We start from the raw sequence: 21,618 nt of genomic DNA on the forward strand, positions 1-21,618 counted from the left end.
ATCACCGAAAGAATTTTTTCCGTGACTTATTATTAATTGTTATTTTATGTCCAAAATTTTATTTTACCATGTTGTGTCTTCTTCACAAAGTAATATGCACATCAAGCAAAATAACTCAGGGAAGCATCATGGCCCAGGCCCTTTCCCACCATTTCCAGCTTTAAAATGAATTCTCTTTAAAGAACATGAAAGTGTTATACCTGTGATACCAACATATTATACATCTTAAGAAGAGAGGGTAATATACACACGGACAAGATTTCCCTGAATTTCAGAATTAAAGGATGCTTGATTCCAAGTCCGTAAAGTGTACGGTGGACAAACCAAGATTTGGATAACTACGGTTACATACCTAGTTATTTTAGAGTGGGTATGATAATACAACACAGCCTATGATTCTAGATCTAATTTCTGTATCCTGTCAAAATTCAAGAAGTATGGACATGGGTCATTATTAAAGGTACTATCAGTGGAAGAAGTCCAAGGAATAGTTATTTTTTTTAACAGGAGTCCTGCCTTGCTCTATTCCCTTGAATACAGTGGCATATTAGTTTCAAGCGAAGTTTCTTTACGGCTTGGCCATTTTAATTCGCGTCTTGAATCCTGAATTCAGGAAGTGAGTGATGAAAATAAATCCCTTACACAAATAATCTTGGAACAGCAATGTGATTTAAAAATTAAAACATACATCACAACCCACTAAAACATGTCCTCACTTTTTCTTACTGCTGGCCTCGTGGTTGTCTTTGCTTTCTTCATTGCTGTCTCCATTATGTTGTGGTTGATTATTGTCTTGAGCGTCCGATCCTCCATTTAGAGTCTTTGAACCTTTATAAAGATTTCAATGGAAAAACTGTTAGAGAGACCCAAAATCAAAAATAAAACATAGTCCCAAAGTTTCTAATACTGTATTTTATTTGAAATTACATTGTAATCCTTTGGGTAGACAAGGCACAATAAGAAATGGGGTTACGACATATATCTATCCATATAAGAAGTAGGTTACTAATCTGATTATTCCATTTGTTACTGTTATCAGGAACACGAAAGGGTGGTACAACTCTTTGGAGCATTATGATTTATTCTAGTTCTTAGAAAAAGCAGTGTGAATCACAGTAAGATTTTGTATTTAACAACAAAACGTGGCAAAGTAGTTAATTAACATGATTTCGTCTCTTATGACAAAATGATGAGGGCTTCCCGGTAAATATTATTTCATTAACAAATCTCTAAGGAGACCTATATCATTCCCTAATAAGTGAGTAAACAAAATTCAACTCCTTTGGAACATTTTTTTTCTACTTTAAGCAGTTGCTGCTAAGATGTTTTAGTACCGTGGAATTGGGGAAGCTGCTAATTTTGGGGAAAGTGGCTAATGGTACAGGCAGACCTCGATTTATTGCGCTTCACTTTGCTGTGCTTCGTAGATACTGCATTTTTTTTTTTTTTTTTTTTTTTTTTTTTACAAATTCAACGTTTGTGGGAACCCTGCATCAAGCATGTTTATCAGCACCATTTTCCCAGCAGCATTTGATCACTCCACTTCTCTGTGTCACATTTTGGTAATTCTCACAGTATTTCAAACTTTTTGACTCTTGTTATATTTGTTATAGTGATCTGTGGTCAAGTGATATTTGATGTTACTACTATGACTCATGACTCACTCACTGAAGGCTCAGATTTGTTAACATTTTCTTAGCAACGAAGTATTTTTTTAATTAAGGTATGTACATTGTTTTTTTAGACATAATCCTACTGCACACTTAACAGATTACAGTATAGGGTAAAAAACTTTAATACACCCTGGGAAACCAAAAAACTCATGTGACTCACTTTATTACAGTAGTCTGGAACCAAACCTGTGGGGTATGCCTGTAACTATGGATTCTGTTTTAGGCGTCTGTCATATATACATCCTAAAATATTTATGATTGAAATAGTGTATCTGGAATTTGCTTCAAAGTAATCTTCAGGGGTGTCACAGAGAAACTTGATGGGGATATAAAAAAGCAATGCTCATGTATTGATAACTGCAGAAGCTGAGTGATGGGGACATGGGAAGTTCATTTCCCTCGACTATCTGTGTAGGTTAGAAATGTTTCCTAATTTAAATGGAAAAAGAATAGCAACGACTACTACTACTAATTTAAACTTGATGAAAAAGAAACCCAGAAGCTAAGGCTGATCATGTTCTGCTAAGGGCGTTATGACACTTTCTCATCATTCAATATAGATAAGGTATTAATAGGATTAAATATTGAAGCCATTTTTTAAAAGTAGTTCCAGCGAACAGTTACCACATACCTGTTTGTTCCTTTTCTAGCTTTTTGTTTGGCCCTTTCTTCCCTTGATCTTTGGTTTTATTTGCTTCCTCATGCTGTCTTTGTTCGGCAAGAGATTTATTCAGCACTTGTGTGATCACAGAATCTCCTTCGCCAACCAAAAACATGTTCTTAAACTTGTTATACAACATTGTAGACTTTTCCATGATAACCTGACTAACTTTGAATCGCCGTATCTGAGAAAACAAAACATATAATTTTCTTAATTTTTTAAATGTTACTTAATGAAGTGGTGATAATGAGGAAATTTTAAAAATCCACATGACTCAAGATCACTTACTTTTTTCAGTGTTGTAATCATCTCTGTGTGTTTTTGAGCTTGCTGCATTGTGACCTGAAGTGAAGCAAGTTCATCCAAGGCCTCAATACATCTGTTCACATCCTTCATGACAAAATAGTAATTTCGTAACTGTTAATTACCACAACCCATATAATCTATTTCTAGAGATTACTTTTAAAATCTCAAATAACAAGGCAGTACAAAATAACCAGTAATAGTCTGTTATCTCAAATTTACACACTTATAAAATCATGTGAGAAAATAAAATATGAAGCTATAAAAGCAGCACTGTATTTTTAAATGAGGTATTAAACACTTACAAGATTATCAATTTTGAGTGAATTTTTAATTTCAGCATGTATCCTTTGAAGTCGAGAATCCATTGATGTTTCTATAAATTAAAATGTGAAACACAGTAAATAGATTTTCCAAAACCAGTATTTTTGTATAATCTAAGCAAAGTATAATGGAAAGATTTGGTAAATTTATAAAAATGTTCTTTGTAATCTGCCTACATCATTAAGAAGTTATCTGCCATTTTTAGTATTTAGGAAACCAACATTCATCATATAAGCAAAGAATCACCATCTAGCTGCATGTTGCTAAAAAAAACCAGTCTGCATCCAATAACTCCTCTTCTGCAATCCTTAAGGCACTGCTTCATCCTTACACATTTAACCAAAACTAAAAAATCCATCTGAAACTAGATTTGTCAGAAATTGTAAAACATCTAGCTTTAGGCCATGTTATAAAAATTTGACTTCATCATATATTGAGCAGTAAAATAATAAACATGACTCCTTAGCAAGTTCACCTGATAACACTTAAAAACAATGCAAGGTATATAGAATCCATTAGGGATGTGAAATGTGTACTTGGAGGATAAGAACATAAAATGACCAGTTTCAAAACCTATACAGTTAAGTGTCTGTAAAACTTCCTTTCTGTGTAGAATACAATTTTATACATCTTAGAAAGTGAAATAACTAACCTCGCTTCTTCTCCACTTTCTTAACTTCTGGCTTCTTTCCTTCATCTTTATTCTGCCTATCAAATGTTAACACAAATATTTCAAAAACATTGGAACTTTGTGACTGGTTACCAAATGCCCACAATCCCTTATGTAAAAGTTAAAATTTTTTTTATTTAAAATAGTCAGTGGCCTAGATCACAAGGAATTGACTGTAATTTTTAGAACTCGGTAATGCCACATTAGTATTAATTAGTATAAATATAAGCAAAACTCAAAACGTAAAAATTAACATGCTAAAGTAATCTAACAATTTAATTTTACAGTGGCATTACAAATAAATTTTAATGGCTGCCTCGGTGAAATTTTGTTCCAACAATACTGTGTTAAATGTTAAAAGACCAACTTTAGGGTCAGTGGATAAACAGGCCATAGTGGGAAGAGAATGCCTATGTTTCATGAATTCTACATCACAATTATTTTTTAAAATAGCACGTCAAAATAGACTGATTTAATTGTTCCCACATCTCCCAAGGGTAGATAATTTGAGGGGTTCAAAGTTAGTTTCAAGGTTAAATAGACTGTTTATAATACTACTAGATTAAAATGGTGTGGGATTTTTTTTGTGCCAAAATATCAAACTTAAATGACATTCACTAACATTTACATACCATTTCACAAATGAAAAGGTACCATTTTACTGTAAATCACAAAAATAACCATTTAAAAATGAATTCTTAATAATTTCTAGTACCTTGACTTGGGAGTTCGGGCCCTATTATAATAAACCAATTGAAATAGACAAGAACAAAAAAATATCTAAAAATCAGGTATTTTTTTTAAAAAACTTTATTTTAAAATTTTGGTTACAGTTTCATTTTTGTTTTCTTAACAAGTCTACTGTTTAATCTCTCAGGATTAAAAAACAATGATTAATCTTCTAAAGAACTGAACAACAAAGGAATGTCAAGGGGAAGGGCACAACTGCCCCATTCTCTGGGGGTATAGTAGCTACTCCAGTTTAACACCTAGCTTCAAAACAAAATGAATTTTTATATTTTCTAAATGAAATAATGTACAACCACCATCTTCATCTGAGCTTATTATAACTTTCAAACACAAAGCTTCATTTTAAGCTTGGTAAAAAACTTTTTTAACAGGAATGATGGCCGACCTTAGTATGTAGTGTGTATCTTACAGGAAATGTTTTTTAACAATCATTAACACAGTAATAATGCCATTAATGAAGTCCTCAATTTAGAATCTGGAACATTCTTCCATCAAGGGGGGGGAGGGGGAAATTCAGTCCAATGAGTCTGTCTCAAGATCTTCATCTCTTGTTTGCTCCACTTGTATTCTCTTTTCAGTAACTGGATTAATGCTTTGAGCCCAAAATGAGATATATTTTTTATTACTGTAGATTACATGTTGTTTGGCTGGGAATACAATACAATAAACTTTATTTTGCATAATGCATTTCATACAAGCTGCATCTGAAATGCTTTACAGAGCAAAACTGTCCAAGTACAAAGTTTTGTAATAACAGGAGAAGGAAAGAAAACACAAATATTAGAATTTGAGAAAGTTACATTCGGAGGACATTCAAAAAGAAATTGAAACACATAAAGATTAACTGAGATACTGAAGAAGGGTTGGGCTAGATTTACTAAGCAACAGCTATTTTTATATCTTAATTTGGGGAGCACAATAAAGTTAAAAGCAACAAACAGTCCAACAACTTTTCAGTGAAAGGACAGGAAAGGATAGGTAACAAAAAATAACTCTAGTATTTACATAAATGGTCAAAGTTTAACATTAAAGGGAGTAACATTTCTGAGCTTTAGATCAATTTTTAAATTACTCCCTCAAGTAGCTAAAACTGCTTATATATCCTCCAAAAAAACTAAGAAAGCAGATGGTCAAATGCTATACTTATCAAGAAAGACTTTCGGCTTACAGATTATATATAAAAAAAGTACAAAATTACTTAAGAATAGTTTTAAGAATTTCACTGTTTTTTATTAAGTTTGTCTTAGTGACCTAGAGCATGTTTTTAAAATCACCTCCTCACTAAAACAACAAAAAAAACAGTTTAGTCAGAATAATGCAAGACGCTTCACAAAGAAAGAAAGGCCTTTCAGAGAAAGAACTCAGAAGTGACAGTCTAAAGATAACTAGGAAAACAAATGTAATAAACATGAAGCCTAATCATCATTGGCATTGCTATTTTCTCTCTTATAAAATTATTTTATAGAATAAACTTAAAGGGGAAAGAAATTCCCCATGGTAAGTATATTGTCTCCAGGTATCAAAACTTCTTAGCTTGAACTTGATTTATATTGCACACATCTAATGCAAACCCTGTCAGCCTTTAAATTTTCTTTTACTGGCTTCTTGGGTTTCCAACTGTGCTTTTGTTATTTTTGCTGGTCTTCTGGGGGAGGGCTGCTGGTGGTATGACAAATATGGGTATTTCTTTCATTCCTTCTCCACCAATTTATTATCTTTCTCTATTTAATATTATACAAGAAAATAGTAGAGGATAAGGACATTTTCTACAAAGCCACTATAACAGTTAAGCCCTATCTGCACTTTCAGTTTAAATTAAAAATAATTCACAGGGTGATTATCTCAGTAAATTTCATCCTCTTTACTCAGGAAAGAATGAAGCCTGAAACATGATTATCATATACTGAGGACATTTTTCTAACACACTGGAAAAGTCACTTCTTTAAAAGGCTTCAGAAAGTCTGGAAAACGAGATTCTATTGTTTAAACATTTCATGCTAGCTTAAAAAAAGAAATCGAAATTTAGAAAAAGAAAATACTTACTGCTCAGTTTCCATTTGTTCCTCTTGCTTGCGTTTTCTTTCTGCTGTTTCTTTCTCATGTTGGCCTTTCAGCATATTCCTTCTATGAGCAGTTTGAAAGTTTCTTCCACCTTTTCTCTTCTGTTTTATTTGAGAATTAGGATGCTTTTAGTTAACTATCAAGTCAGTGACTAATGCTTCTATGATTATAATCTTGGGAGAAAAGAAGCAACTAGTTTTCTTAAGGGATGAATAAATTACTAATTTAAATAAAACCCTCATAATTACATGTTGTTGCTATCTAAATTTAACTTTCCCCTTGATGATTTTGGGATTTATAATCTATTTACTGCACTGCTATAGGAATGATATGCTTTGGTTAAGATGAGTTAAAATGAAGTACCTCAGGCTATTTGCCTCTGTACTATGACTTTGACTTCAGTACCTGTTTACTGACAAGTACCTGCTCAACCTACCGAATTTAGTTTTGGGGTCCTGAAGTACTAATAAATTAGATGAACATAAATGAAAGGCCTATACAACCTGGGTCTGTAGATTTCCAAGGCTATACACAAAACTTGTGTTTTTATACAGAAAAGAACGTACAGCTTTAATGAAATTCCTAAACAACTGTTGTATTCAAATAAAGTACCACCAATAAAATGTACCCTAAATAGGCCTGAAGTGTTAAGAATTTCATTGAGGTAAATAATAAAAATCTATGTATAAATGTACCTTTTTACATCTGTCTTCACTGGTCACAACCTATCTGGCTTAATTCGCTACTTTCCTACCTTTTCTGTCAATAGGTAGGTGGGGTTACTGGAAGTTTATCATGTGACATTTAATTTCCATGTAATTGTGAAAAGGTAAGATAAACTTAGGATGTACAATAAAGTTTCAAATATGCTTTTTAACACAGGTAATTCAAGTTTATTCAGAAAGGTAAAGAAATTCATTTTAACTTTTAATCACATTTATAGACTTTCATAAAGATACTGAAACTTTCCTAAAGATTAAGAACTACATAGGAAACTAAAATAGAACAAATATTTTATTTGATATGCAAACGTTCTACCTTTTCACCTTCTTGATCATCCCCTTCCTCTTCAGAATCAGAGGTTGATGTAAGCCCTGTTTTAGCTAAATTTTTCCTTTTTGATTCAACTTCTTTTTTCCCCTCTTTTTTATCTGGCTCTTTTCTTGGCTTATCTTCTTCCTTCTGGCCCTCTTCATCCTTTTTAAGCTGCTTTTTAGGTTGTTTTTCCTCTTGCCCCTTTTTCTTACTTTTGTCTTCTTCAGTTACCCTATTTCACAGGCACAACAATGAAAAATAATCTTTTATGTATCATTAGTACTTGTCATTCAGCCACCTCTCTGAGTTAACTGAGTAAGTACTCTGGATAACAATAAGCTACATGCAGTTTGTTTTTTATTTAAAAACAAATTTTAAATATCTTTAAGTAAAATATAATGGAGTGTCATTATCAACCAATCATAAAAGGAAAACATCCTTTTAATATGAGTTAGAAGATAGAAAAATTACAGTGGCATTAGGGTAATAGAAAAGTGATTTTTTTCCCCTTTGTTTTCCATGTTTTTTGTAATGTGCCTCATTCACTTAAAAGTAATATTGAGTACTATCTCATATGCCATGGTACCGTTCTTGACTTTGGGGAACAGCCGTGTATAAGATGTGTAAGATGCCTAGATTTTATGGAGCTCATATTCTACATATTTATAAAAGTAGCCATGCTGGGAAAAATACAATTGCAGAATCGAACTGCGTAATGGTGAAATAGGGTCATTTTAAAATTTAAAGAAATATGCTTTGTAATGTAAAAGGCTCCCAACTGACACATATAATGGTAAAATATATGGCCAATTAACCTTAATATTAAATTGTTCAAGGAATTTCATTGAGACTTACACATATTATGTAATTACATCAATGGATTTGAAAGCTGGAAAGGACCCCAGATCATTTAGTCCAACCCATTCCATTTAACGAATGAGAAAATGATGGTGCAAAAGGTCAAATAGCCCAATATCTCAATTCCAAATCCACTGACCTACCAGACAACTGCTTCCTTGAACCCTTAAGATTATTAAATTGGAAAAGAAAAAAAAAATCACTTTATTTCTTTAGAAATTTTTTGTCACGTAACTACCATTGGCTATGTTTATTTTTAAATGTTATATAGGTTTCATCCTTTACTTTTAATCAATGGAAGAAAAAGCAGGCAAGTAAAATCACTTAACTTTATTCAATACTTCCACAAGGGGGCAAATATTTTAATAATGATTGTTTTGTGGAGATGGGAATAGAGAATCAAATATAAAAGGCATTCCCATGGCTCTTAATAGATATTGATGAACTGCCTCCCCCAAAATGTTACCCCCTATGCAAAGAGGCAGGTATTAAAAATAAAAATATCCTTTTAACCCAGTAAATCTGCTTCTAGCAGTGTATTCTAACCAATACGTTTGCACATGTACAAAACGACACATGACAATGTCTAAAAAAATGTATCCATACAAGAAATACTTTTAAGAATTATGATACATACACAGTGGAATACCATGCAGCTGTTTTTCTTTTTTAAAGGTAGATTTAAGTGTATCGTTAAGTTTTTAAGAAATGGGATTATTATTTCAAAGTTTTTAAAACAGTGTCAAAGCAGAGAACTCCCGTAAACGTAACTGTCACTGCTTGCTGCAATTAAGTCTTTTCCCAATGGTCCTCCCTCCTTACCATCTTCCATGAAAAACAGACCTCATGGTGGTAATTCCCTTTTCAATAGGTCAAGGTACAATAGGAAACATATTAAAATGTTATAAAGAAAATTATAAATACATGTTAATAGCAAAAATTAATGCAAACACAACCCAAAATATCTCAGTGGCTTATAACAAATATTTTTACTTCACATGAGGATTATGAGATGGTTTCAGCTCTTCTGGACTTTATCCACTGTCTTGTCATTTCAGGACGCACAGCAAAGAAGCTGTCACTAGCAGATACACGCTGTTCTCATGGTGGAGAGCTTAAGTTTCAGAAGAGCTTATATAGTTTTGCTCTACACTCCACTGAGTTTTTGCCCAGATACAAAGCTGACAGTATCTATAACAGCCAATGCCCAGCCTACATATAGCACAAGTGAAAAATAAATATTGTAAGCTACTGGTATTTTGGGGTTGTCCATCATCAAAACCTAAAACGTTTGACACTTGCTTTGCATTTGAAACCCTAATATATTATACAATGGGTAAAACTGTCATCTGTGATAACTGGAGAGAAAACTTATTCAGTGAACTTGTGGCTCTGGGTGAAGAGGTTTCAAAATAGAATATTGGCATTTTGAGTTGATTGTTATCAACATAAATTTGATAGGGTACTTCAAGAAAGAGGTAAGTTTAAAAAATAATAGGACAACAGAGGAAGGAGAAAAAAATCCCATGCATTTCAGTGTTGAAAGTCACTTCCATCCAGTAAAAGATTTTCAAATTCAGACAAAGACTGGAGTCAAAGATCCAATCAAGGTTGTTAAGTTGCCAGCCTTTCCTTAAGAATTCAAATTGGGATACCTTGATCCTTCTGATGAACAAATGGTTCTATGAAAAAGAAACCAGGGAGTAGGTTTTCAGGAAAACCTATAAACTCAAAAGTGCTTTTAGTTAAGTATAAAAAGATAATCATGTCTGGAGAAGTCTTATGAGTGAGACCACAGCACATAAAGCTGACTAGAATTAAACAGACACACACTAACAATAAAGTATTATTACTACCAAAAGGGACGCTAGGCTGCATTAAGAGAAACTAATGGAGATTTAAAAAGGAATCTTGGGCCCAACTCTGTAAAGTATGAAAGCAGAATAAGAAAGCTGCTCAGCTAATAAGGAGGGTTAATACTTTCCAGTCCAAGAATCAGCCAAAAGCCATGGAGAGAAATGGACTAGGAAGATACTCTCAGGGAAAATTGGGACGGACCTAATCAAGGAAATATTCCTTATTATCTAAAACGGGGATCTCACAGTATTTTCCCAACAGATTTCCTGGGGAACAATGACTGCTGTGTGCCTCTTAATCTTCTCCTTGGGAATATTTATTATGGTTCCCTATCCCTCCCAGATCAATGTGCATGTATAAAAGGGAGAGGGGAGCAGATAATCTGTGTTTCAGTTCCTAAGTCTCTAGATCAAGGCCTTATGTTGATCATAAAATCCTAGACTTGATGCTTGATGCCCTTATTAGAGAAGACATCTTACGGAGGAGATAAGTGAGATTTACTTGGTATGTTTAAAAACATAAACTCACCTGCATGTACCTAATTTCTTAATTTCACTATAGTAGTAAAAACCATGTTGTAATTTTTGGCCACTATTTTCGAGAATATTTAAACAGCTAGCTTGGCAGTAAAATAAAACTCTTTAAACATATATTGGCTGAAAAGTACCAACACTTCTATAACTGAAATTTCCAATAAAATATTTTCATTCAAAACACTGTAAAATCCATTCTTAAATGACATACTCACTTAAGCCTTTTCTATAAAATCTTTAAACACAATAGCTACAAAGTTTTGCCCTCTTTGTCTAAATATATATTCCTGCTGGTGAAGTTTCTACCCAGAAAATCCAACACAAACAAGATCCATAATGGAAAAGAAAGATGGCAAGAAAAAAAAGAACTGATTATTTTGTTAATAACTAGTTATCATTCCAAAATACTTTAAAACTTTAAATTTACAAAAATAATGTTGTGTTATTATTTTTTAAATAAAGATTATTCTGGAGGAGCAAGATTTGTGGAAATTGCTTCAAAAATACTTTGTCTAAAAATTCCCTTAAACAAAGGGAACTATTATACATTTTACCCTGCATTATCCAAGTATCTTATATCCTAATATACAAGAAAATGTCTTAGATTAATGAAATGATAATAGTACCAGATTTTTCTTGATTCCCTATCAATTTTAACTTTTTACATAATGAAAACTATTTTTCAACTGTTTTGCCCATAATTCTTAGAAATACAAAATAGTAATAGCAACGAACACCCTGTAAATAAAACTGGTAAAAATGCAAAGAAATTTATACATATTGAAAGTGAAATGTCTCATTTACTGCATAACTAATTATACTCACATGTCACTCTCCGAAGGACAGGGCTGTTTTACCATTTTGGGTCTGCCTCTTGGTTTTGGAATCTTGACTTCTGTAGCTGACATTCACAGGAAAAAAAATTTTGTAACTACCAGCTTTCCCGTTAAGATGTAGATCTCACATATAAAAGTTACAAATGATATATACTAAGAATATTAGTTTATTACAGATAACAATTACTTTAGGTTTTAAAAGTCATATCCCCTCCAGTGGTTCAAATGAGTTAACAGCAGAAAATTTACAAAGGTGAATCAAGAGTATTTTCAATCTGTCCTTAGTATGGCTGAGGGCTTAAAAGAACATCCCTCGTTGTTTAATAGGAATGTCACAAAATTCAACTTTATAGTAGATAGCAGCACTTATATTCAAATACATATTACAGTATTATTTGTATATGTATGCTCACATATTTGAAAATCTGTTATCAGAATTCACTGAATTTTCTAACAACACCATTAATGTGATCCATTACACTATTAAATTCCAAAGTAAAAATTAGGTAAATTGTTTTTTTTCTTTTGGGGTATTACTCATTTAATCCTGTTTCATTAAGAATCCTATGTTATGGGACTTCACTTCCCTGGTGGTCCAGTGGTAAAGAATCCGCCTGCCAATGCAGGGGATGTGGGTTCGATCCCCAGTCAGGGAACTAAGGTCCCACATGCTGCGGGGCAACTACTGCGTGCCTCAACTACTGAGCTAGCACACCTCAACAAGAGAGCCCACGTGCTGCAAACTATAGAGCCGAGGAGCCCTGGAGCCTGCATGCCACAGCTAGAGAGAGAAAACCCGCACACCACAACTAGAGAGAAGCCCGTGTGCCGCAATGAAGAGCCCGTGTGTCGAACTAAGACCAGACGCAGCCAAGAAAAAGAAAGAAAACAGAATCCTATGTTATGAAGTAGAAAAAAAAATTGGCTCTATCTTGGCTAATATTCTTTGTTTTACTTTGTATTAGAGACAGATCCTTCCAAACTATTTCCTATTTGCCAAATTAGGAAAATACTTTAAATAGGCAGTGCTGAAGACATCTGCATATTGTACAGGCCCTAATAAAGAAAGAATGCAATAATTTAATAGCTTTGATTATTCAAATGCTGTTTTTCTCTTGTTTTCATTATGATTCCATTTGGAAAGCTTAATATTTCTAAAGTAAGAGGTAAAATAAACCCATCATTCATGGATTTTAAATCTCACCACAGCCTCATTTGCTGCTATTAAAGGAAAATGTAATGGGGATAAAACAGAAAATGAAAAAGTCTCAAGCAGTTATTTCAAATTTAAATACTTTATTACAAAGAGCAGAAACCTTAATGTTTATCTCCTTTGAAATTTATATATTACACATAACCAAGTACCTATTCCCCTATTCCAAAGTAGCTGAGGTACAACACTTTAATGGATTAGAATATTAATCACAAGACAGCTATTTAAACATTAATAATCCTACCTGCAGGTCGTCCTCTTTTAGGACTCACTTTTAGATTAACAGATGCTGTTGCTGTAGTCACTACTCCTGCCTCCTCGGTTTCTACTTGTTTTTCTGCCTGAATCACAAAGATTTAAATTAACTTATTTAGCACATAGTAGGCATTCCAAATTTAGTTCAATGGCAAAAACGTGCCACTACAGGATAACAAGTTCAAATACAAGCATAACATATATTGATCTTCATTATTTTTCAACAGTTAACTCATCAGAGTGATATCCTCAAATTTAGCTTATAATTCTAGTAAGTAATTCTAGGAAACAAAAACTCACTTTTTAGATATTCTCAACCTAAAAAAGTCATTTATAAAAATAAAATGAATATTCTTGATGTAAAATGTTAAAGTATAATGTAATTACAGTGTAATATGCCACACACTGCTTATAAATGTACTTTCATTGAGTATCTCAAAATGCTAACACTTTATATTGCGTACTTATGATGTACAACCTAAATTAATGTTAGAAAAGGCAAGAAATTCAGTTGCTGATATTTCCATTCTTTAACTTTGTTAATATGTACATGTTTTATTTTTGAACTGAGACATCTGCTGTTCTTCCCTAGGAGTTATTCTGATTTTCCATAAAGAAGGATTTACTACTGTAAAGAAATCGCAATGACCCTTTGCAAACTATAATGCCCCAGGTAATGAGACAATAGCCCCAAACGAGAATCAGTTTAATCAATTCAAGTATTAGAGTAGAACAAAGGTTAATAACCACCAATTAGAAAGGAAATGCAAACATAACATCATAATCGAAAAGAGAAAACAGGGCTTCCCTGGTGGTGCAGTGGTTGAGAATCTGCCTGCTAATGCAGGGGACACGGGTTCGAGCCCTGGTCTGGGAGGATCCCACATGCCGCGGAGCAACTAGGCCCGTGAGCCATAACTACTGAGCCTGTGCGTCTGCGTCTGGAGCCTGTGCTCCGCAACAAGAGAGGCCGCGACAGTGAGAGGCCTGCGCACCGTGATGAAGAGTGGCCCCCGCTTGCCACAACTAGAAAAAGCCCTCGCACAGAAACAAAGACCCAACACAGCAAAAATAAATTAATTAATTAATAAACTCCTACCCCCAACATCTAAAAAAAATAGAAGAGAAAATAAATAGCAAAGAGAAGAATGGGAGGACTACTATGAGCTGCTCCCCCACCCCCAATTATTTAGAATTCAGCCTGAACTACCTCAATAAAAATAAAGGCAATAAAGCATCATGCCAAAACTTGCATAATCCAACCTTACTGATAAAATTTTTTTTAATCTTTTAATCAATCTGATTTGCAAACACTTAAGAGGTAATGCCCAATTTTGGTAAGAATGTGGAGAATTACTCATATATTGATTAATGGTGATCAAATCAATAAACTGGTAATACATTTCTGATCATTATATCAGCAATACAGAATATGCAAATCTGACTCAGCAATCCCACTTCTGAGAATTTATCCATTTCTTTCTTAGTTTTTAAACATTATTTTTGCCTTTGTAATTGCAATATAATAATGTATATTCAAAGCATTATTAAAAGTCAAGAAACTCATCTAAGGTAACCCTTGAATTGTTCTCAAGGAACATTACAAAAATTGCTTCAAAAACATTAGCTCAAGTTGTATTTCCAATTTTAGGAACTTACAGACCACCTACCACCCCCCACCCCAATCCTGATTTGATGATAGCTCTGGAGTAGGGAGCTGGGCATCTGTTTTTATACCAAAGGTTGAGAACCCAAGACTGTATGAGAGCTCTTCTATTGAGTTAGGAGGGTGAGCAGTTAAGAGGGCAAAAGTTCTCCAAAATTCAGATCAAACTGATGAACTCTTCAGTGCAAAAAAATCCCCTCTTCAATTACACTTTCAACTTTTGGAAATAAATCATGACATCGCATAAGAATTACAGGTATGAATCTTTTTGAGATACCAATAAGAGGTAACAAGGTCATCAATAACTAATGCCATAAATAAACACTATACGAAGCAAAAATACAGCCCTTCCATAGACATATATTCTTGACTACTACAGCAAAATCATGCAAGTCAAAACCATTCCTCGTGAAAATATTAACTCAAAGAAATATTTTATCTAGAGAAAGGACTATTAAGTTATTTCATATATATTTAAATATCTCAAATGCAAATATTGACTCTAGATTAATTTCTTCCATATTTTACTTTATCTCACTGAGACCTCTAAGACTTTGACAAATTTTCTCCCCATCTGTTACCTCACTTTCTAGCTCTACTCCCTTCGTGACTTTACATAAAGGCCCCCCCCCATCCCTTAAAAGCCTCATGGAACTACTATTCATCTGCATTCTCGTTTTGCTGCACCTGTCCCGCAAATCTCCAACAGAGAGTTACTATAAAACTCTACCTTCCCTGCTCTATTATTCCCTGCTGCTGAGCCCTGCTGAAAAAACATTATACAAACATGCATTCATTTTATGCAACTTCATTTGTGATCTCAAAGCCATCCATTAATCCTTTACCCTGTCTTTTGTCATGCCCTTTCCTTCTCTCTCTAGCATAAACTTTCAATCCTTTCTTTCTGCCTTACACCACACATGCAGTCTCGCTTTGAATTTGGTGAGGGAGAAGGGAGAGACTGAGGCCAGCAGGAAGGGATTCCCTTAATTTCCAAGTCTCCCTAGAAGTTTGTAATAGTCTTGCCCATCCTTCCCTTCAATGTGAAAAAAGGTGAAATGTCCATCTCTTTCCCATCAAGTCAATTCCCTCAAATGTGTCCTCCCTTTTCTCTCACCCAGCATTATTCTTAACTTACAGTAATTTTATACTCTTTCCACATCTTTGATCTTTCCTGGTCTCGCAAAGAAAAAGTGTTAAAGCCTCTATTATATTTTTCCACTTTTAACACCCTCCCTTAACCATGCAAATCCTTGTTGCTGCATTCTCTCTCCTCCCCTTCAAAGATTTCAAAAGCACAGTGTAATTTCAACATTAAACATTTTATTCTTTAACCTACTTCATCTGTTCTTACCATTTGACCTTAAGGTATCCTGGGGGATCCTAATTGTCAATTATTATTGGACCCCTTCTGCATCAGGATACTACTAACCACTCCCTCATTCTTAAAATTCTCTCCTCCCTTGTTCAGCTTGATATCCTCTCTTAGATTTTTCTCCTGACAGTTCATTCTCAGCAATAATTTTACAAGGCAGCCTTTCATCGCCATTATAATCTCTCAGGATTCTGGTTTTCTGCGTTCTTCTCAGTAAACTTTCTCCCTTGACTACCTATCTAAATCCTATCTTTATGTCAGAGACTGCAACTGTAACTTCTACCTTTCCCCCCTTTGATGTCAGAGAAATATGTATCTTCAGTCTAATTCTCAAAGGTGTTTCACATCCTCCTCCTCATGCCTCTGCTCCCAAAACATCTCCTACATTCTCAGTGTATAATCTAGTCATCCAAGCCGACACCCTGAGTCATCCTAGATACCTCCCCCTCACTTCACACCCACTTCCAATCAACTATTAACTTTACCTCCTTAGGTGGTCTTAAAATTCTCTCATCTACACCACTAAAATGTCATGCTAACTCTTTACAAAGGCCTTTCATAATTTAGTTACCAAGTCCCAATCATAGCTCCCCATTTTAATTCTCTTGTTTTATGTATTTATTGTCTGTCTCAACGAAAATATAAGTTCAGTAAGTACAGAGACCTTATCTTCCTTATTTGCTGCTGATTTTCTGTCTGGGCCAGTGAAGTGAGGACCAAAATTCTGCATGAATTTATCAGTGAACTGGTCTCACTGCTCCAGTCCAATCCCCATCATTCACACTGCTTTAAGAAGAGAAGTACCTGAAATTTAAAATGATTCAATGGCTTCCCACCCCTTCTCTAAGTTCAAGTTCTTCAGGGTAACACATTGGGTTTTTTTGTACTTGTTTCCCTCAAACTTTATGGTCTGATAATACTGAAATGCAATACTGGAAATGCTTGAAGCAAAATTCTCCCTATGCCCCTGTAATTGCCTCACATGCTCCTCTCTTCCTCCTTCATCTGCCTAAAATTCTGCCTATCTTTTAAAATCTTGTTAAAGTTATCATAGCCCCTTCACACACACCCCACAGGGAATAGAAAGCCACTGAACTCAGAATACTACAAAAAAAATTTTTTTAAAGACTGAACTCTTGTTTTCTTTGTAGCTTTGTCATATAGTAACAGTCTGAGACATAAACAGGTCAGAAAAAGGTGTGATGAACAAAACTTCACATAGGGAAGAAGAAACACTAATTAAAAGCATAAGAGGTACTTTGTCCTAAACTGTCACATACTCTCATTTCATGCAACAATGCTGTAAAGTAATAACAACATAATAATGGACACTTACAAAGCACTATGTACCAGGATTTATTATAAATATTCTACATGTATTAACTCATTAATTCTCTCAACAGTCTTATGAGTATATATATTATCCATTTTATAGAGAAAACTTGAGACAGCATCATTAAAAGGAATGAAAATTGGTGCATTTTATTTTGTATACCATTCAACTTAAGGGTGCTGTATCACTAAGAAAAGAAACATAGCTTTGATAAGTGAACAACATAACCTATCCTTTAAAAAAATTAAAGGACTTAGAGTGAAGGGCTAAGTCTAAATTAAATGGTACTGTTTCATTATCTACACTCCCTCAATTCAACTAAAATAAAAATTCTTTTAAGATCTCTGTGGTTAAGCAGTAGAATTACCTTTCTCTTTCTCCCTCTTCTGGCAGCTTTTGGAGTGGTTATGTCAACTGCTTTAGTCACATCCTTAAAAAAAAACAAAACACAACAGATGAAATTGATAATTATGCCACGACTGAAAGAAAATTTCTTAAATTAAAAATCACAAGCACGTTTCACTAAAAGTACTATGGAAACTTGTTTTGCTTCTCTGACCTTTGAAATTATAAACATTAAAAGTCTTAACATTAATTCATTATAAAGTGGAAGTAATCACCAGTATATTCACCTAAAAAAAAAAAGCTTTCCTCTGTCAGATCAAATATAAAAGTCACACTTGCTTGTACACTGGGAGGTTTGTCTATTTAAATTTACAAAACACTCTTTCTACAGTAGAATCCTCAGTTTTAGGATTGTGAATGTTAAGAGGGTCGGGACTCTGGAGATCAAGTAACAACTTCATGAAGCCTAGAAAGGCTAAATGAGTATCCCCACTCAGATAATCAAATACAGAATTGGAAATAAATCTAGGTTTTAAAAACTTCGGTTCAATATCCTTTCCCGTACATCCATCCAACAATACCTCACTTTAAAAATATTCCTAACAAACAGTAAGCGACTCTCCCAGTTGTACCTCATATTTTGCACAGCAACGTAACTTCAAATAAAAATACCCATGCATCTTAAAGATGCAAAAATTATTTTACAATACTATATTTAATATTTACACAAGGAAATAAGCCTTTAATATTTTCCCATTCATTACTCAACTACTTTAAAGATTGCTTTCTACTGTGCCACAATCAACTCATTTTACAATTCTTCCTTACAGCAAAATGGGTTTAGAATGCAAGAGAAATTAAACACACCTCGTTGCTGGCTTTTTCTTCATGGTCAGTATCTTCCTTTGAAACACTAGTTTCTTTTTCTTCAACTTCAACATCAGATGACGCATTTGATTGTTTAGTTGATGCCTATAAACAATCAAGTCTATTAGTTTCACAAAATAATATTTTACGCCAACTTTAAAATTTTGTACCCATGAAAAATCAAAGCCTGTTTGTAAGAAAGCTAGAAAAGTACCCTCATTTCTGTTGCACAGGATACTTTTAATATACACAATTTTGAAAAGTTTTAAATGCTACTATTTTATTTAGGAAAGTCTTACATGGAACTATATTCCTGCAATTGATGCATACAATCTCAGCAGATAAAATGGTGAGGCAGAAATTAAAAGTACAATTACAAAGAATACCATTCTGATGTTCTAACCAGCAAATGCCCAACAAGATACAATGTAAGGTGATTTAGAGGAGCACAGACCTACACTGTACTCAACTATTGAAATATTCTGGATAAAGAAGCTAACCTATGTACTCTAAGACGAACAGCCTTAACAAAGGATATATATATCACAACTTTAAGGACTCTTATTGATCTATATCTCAAACTTAGTTTATTTAAAATGCAGATTCCTGAGACCCAAACTTAAATGAATTCTGATTTAACAGACGCTGAGTGGGAGAGTCCAGTAATCATTAAATTTTAAAAATACCCCCATATGAGATACTTAAGCATGTAACCTAGGGTCCCTAGATTTTCATAAAACTAACCAAAATGATGAATACCAGAGGCAACACAGTATACATTGGGAGGTGAGGGTAAAGCTCCCAATCTACAAGATGAAGGGACTGCAATCCAAACTGTGCACCTTTCTAGCTGTTTCCTTTGGCAAGTCTTTAAACTGTAAACCCATTTCCTTTTCTGTAAAAAAAGGCAATGCTGATAACCCACAAATTATAAAGGTATATAAAAAATGTAAAAATGTGCCCAAAATTACTTATAGCATGATAGAAATATTTATAAATTATGATGGCCAATTTTTTTTTGTTGTTTCTTTTGTATAGGCTTGGGCATCAATGCTTGCACCAAACCACAGGAATGTGCCACTGGGGATGTCTGGGCTGGGAACACAGAGTACATCACACCACCATAATCATTCATACTTTTGTTAAGAACAGAAAATTGTTGGGTTTTATGCACACAACCAACGAAAAATTTCACTGTGAAATGGAAAATTCCAAGTATGTACTGTGAAAACTACCTGGAGATTAAGTAGGTAGGTAGGAACAAAGGATAAAGTGACTATGCTAGGCAATCTGGAGGATGAAAACGACCTTGAAAGCACAATCATAGGATGTACGATCCAAGTTAAGTTACAAAATGTTATTTTCAGGAAACAATCAACTCAGTCTCCTTGGACTCCCAAGGCAATAAGGATGGGAAACCATTCATCCATTCTTACATTTGTGCAACATTTAGTGGGTAACTATTCCTTCCACACGTGTAAGAATGACAGCACACAGGACACATACAACTTCCTTGTTTATGGAACTAATAAGCCTGTGGCAGTCAACACAGTACAGAAGCAATTATGATGTGATATGATGAATACTGTAACAAATAACTTTTGGGTGGATAATGAAGGCACTTAGGATCATCTAATGCAGCCCTGGAACATCAATGAAAGATTTCAATGTTCCAGACAGAACAGCATCTGAAGAGTTCTCAAACACGAGAAAAAAGCATGGTACATGCAAAGAACTAAAAATTATATAGATTTAAAGGTAGAAAGTTGCAAAATTTTCAGTGTGTTATTTCCTTCTTTAGGTTTACTCATACTCATCCTAGTTTTTACTAATTCAAGTCTGGAGACACACACACACACACACACACACACACACACAGAACAGAATAAAAAAAGTTTAAAGGTTGCTCTTCTAGAAACCAAAAAGAAGTATAATTTGCATAGTGCTATAAGTATTTTTGTCACATATTTAATTTAACCCACATGAAGTTCATATTCTAATAAATTTTATGGATTTAGAAATTAAAATGAGAAAAAAACACACCCTTCAAGTTATTAAACCTGAATTTAAGGAAACAGTACATGTGACTTTAAATTCAATACATTAAATAAACCCTCAATCAGGATTTAAATAACTGAGTGTTTCCCAGTTTTCTGAGATCTATATGACCACGAAGGCAAGAATTTCATCAGTTATCTAGATACAAAAGTCCAAGGTTCAACCTCACAAATAAGAACAATTTAATCTGAAATTTATAAGGCTCTTCAATCATTTTCCTGTAGCTAGAATGGTGATTATTCTCCAAAACTGAGTAAATAATACTAAACTAAATTTTACGTAATATGACGCACCTGTTGACTTGAAAATTTCACTTTCGGATTGTTATCTATCTCCCATAAACCTTCATTAAAGCCTTTTCGTTTATTTGGTTTGCCGTACTTTTCCTTATTTTCTGAGTAAGGAAATATGTCCTTTGGGCCTAAAAAAGCACTAAAACAGGAGGGGGGGGGAAATGTGAGTGTAAAGCAATCTCAAATATAAGTGATTAAATAGCACTACCCTATGAACGCAATTATCAAAAATTCTTAATCTAAAACGCATTAAAAATCATACATAAATTAAAGGTAGTCACAAATAATATTTAATTCCAAATGCTTTTATTAAATTCAGTCACAAACTCCTAGATCCATAATCCTAATTGAAAAAAAAAACACACACAAATTGCACGACAATGTCAATGTACTGAATGCCACTAAACTGCACACTTAAAAATGGTAAAATGGTAAATTTTGCTATAATTTTACAGATTTTACTATAAAAATGCATAAAAATGAAAAAAGAGTGTCACAAGACTGCATTAATCTATACATTTAAATGCATTCTAAATATAGTTTTACTACAAAGTAGTTTGGAATATACAACTCAAAACATTGTCAATAAGGTATATTATATGTATGTTTTAATATTTGTATATACATACATGTAGATTTTTAGAAAATAAGT

At 33.7% G+C, this 21,618-nt stretch overlaps 1 protein-coding gene across 6 annotated transcripts in view; it reads right to left on the reverse strand.

The window, feature by feature from the left end:
- Positions 1–21,618, reverse strand: part of PSIP1 (PC4 and SRSF1 interacting protein 1) — a 41,829-nt gene that overhangs the window by 4,846 nt on the left and 15,365 nt on the right. For 3 of the 6 annotated variants that reach the window (XM_067744419.1, XM_067744420.1, XM_067744418.1), the window contains exons 4-15: positions 20,967–21,105; positions 18,616–18,720; positions 17,771–17,833; positions 13,019–13,115; positions 11,551–11,626; positions 7,481–7,709; positions 6,425–6,543; positions 3,614–3,669; positions 2,943–3,013; positions 2,623–2,724; positions 2,305–2,518; positions 717–828 (exon numbers count right to left, since the gene is read on the reverse strand). In XM_067744419.1, the coding sequence (XP_067600520.1) occupies positions 717–828; positions 2,305–2,518; positions 2,623–2,724; positions 2,943–3,013; positions 3,614–3,669; positions 6,425–6,543; positions 7,481–7,709; positions 11,551–11,626; positions 13,019–13,115; positions 17,771–17,833; positions 18,616–18,720; positions 20,967–21,105 (1,383 nt within the window). Of the gene's footprint in view, positions 1–716; positions 829–2,304; positions 2,519–2,622; positions 2,725–2,942; positions 3,014–3,613; positions 3,670–4,782; positions 5,109–6,424; positions 6,544–7,480; positions 7,710–11,550; positions 11,627–13,018; positions 13,116–17,770; positions 17,834–18,615; positions 18,721–20,966; positions 21,106–21,618 lie in introns of those variants that run through there. The other 3 variants (XM_067744421.1, XM_067744423.1, XM_067744424.1) reach the window with 3 other exon arrangements.

The sequence above is a fragment of the Pseudorca crassidens genome, chromosome 7, assembly GCF_039906515.1.
Source record: "Pseudorca crassidens isolate mPseCra1 chromosome 7, mPseCra1.hap1, whole genome shotgun sequence".
NCBI lineage: Eukaryota > Metazoa > Chordata > Mammalia > Artiodactyla > Delphinidae > Pseudorca > Pseudorca crassidens.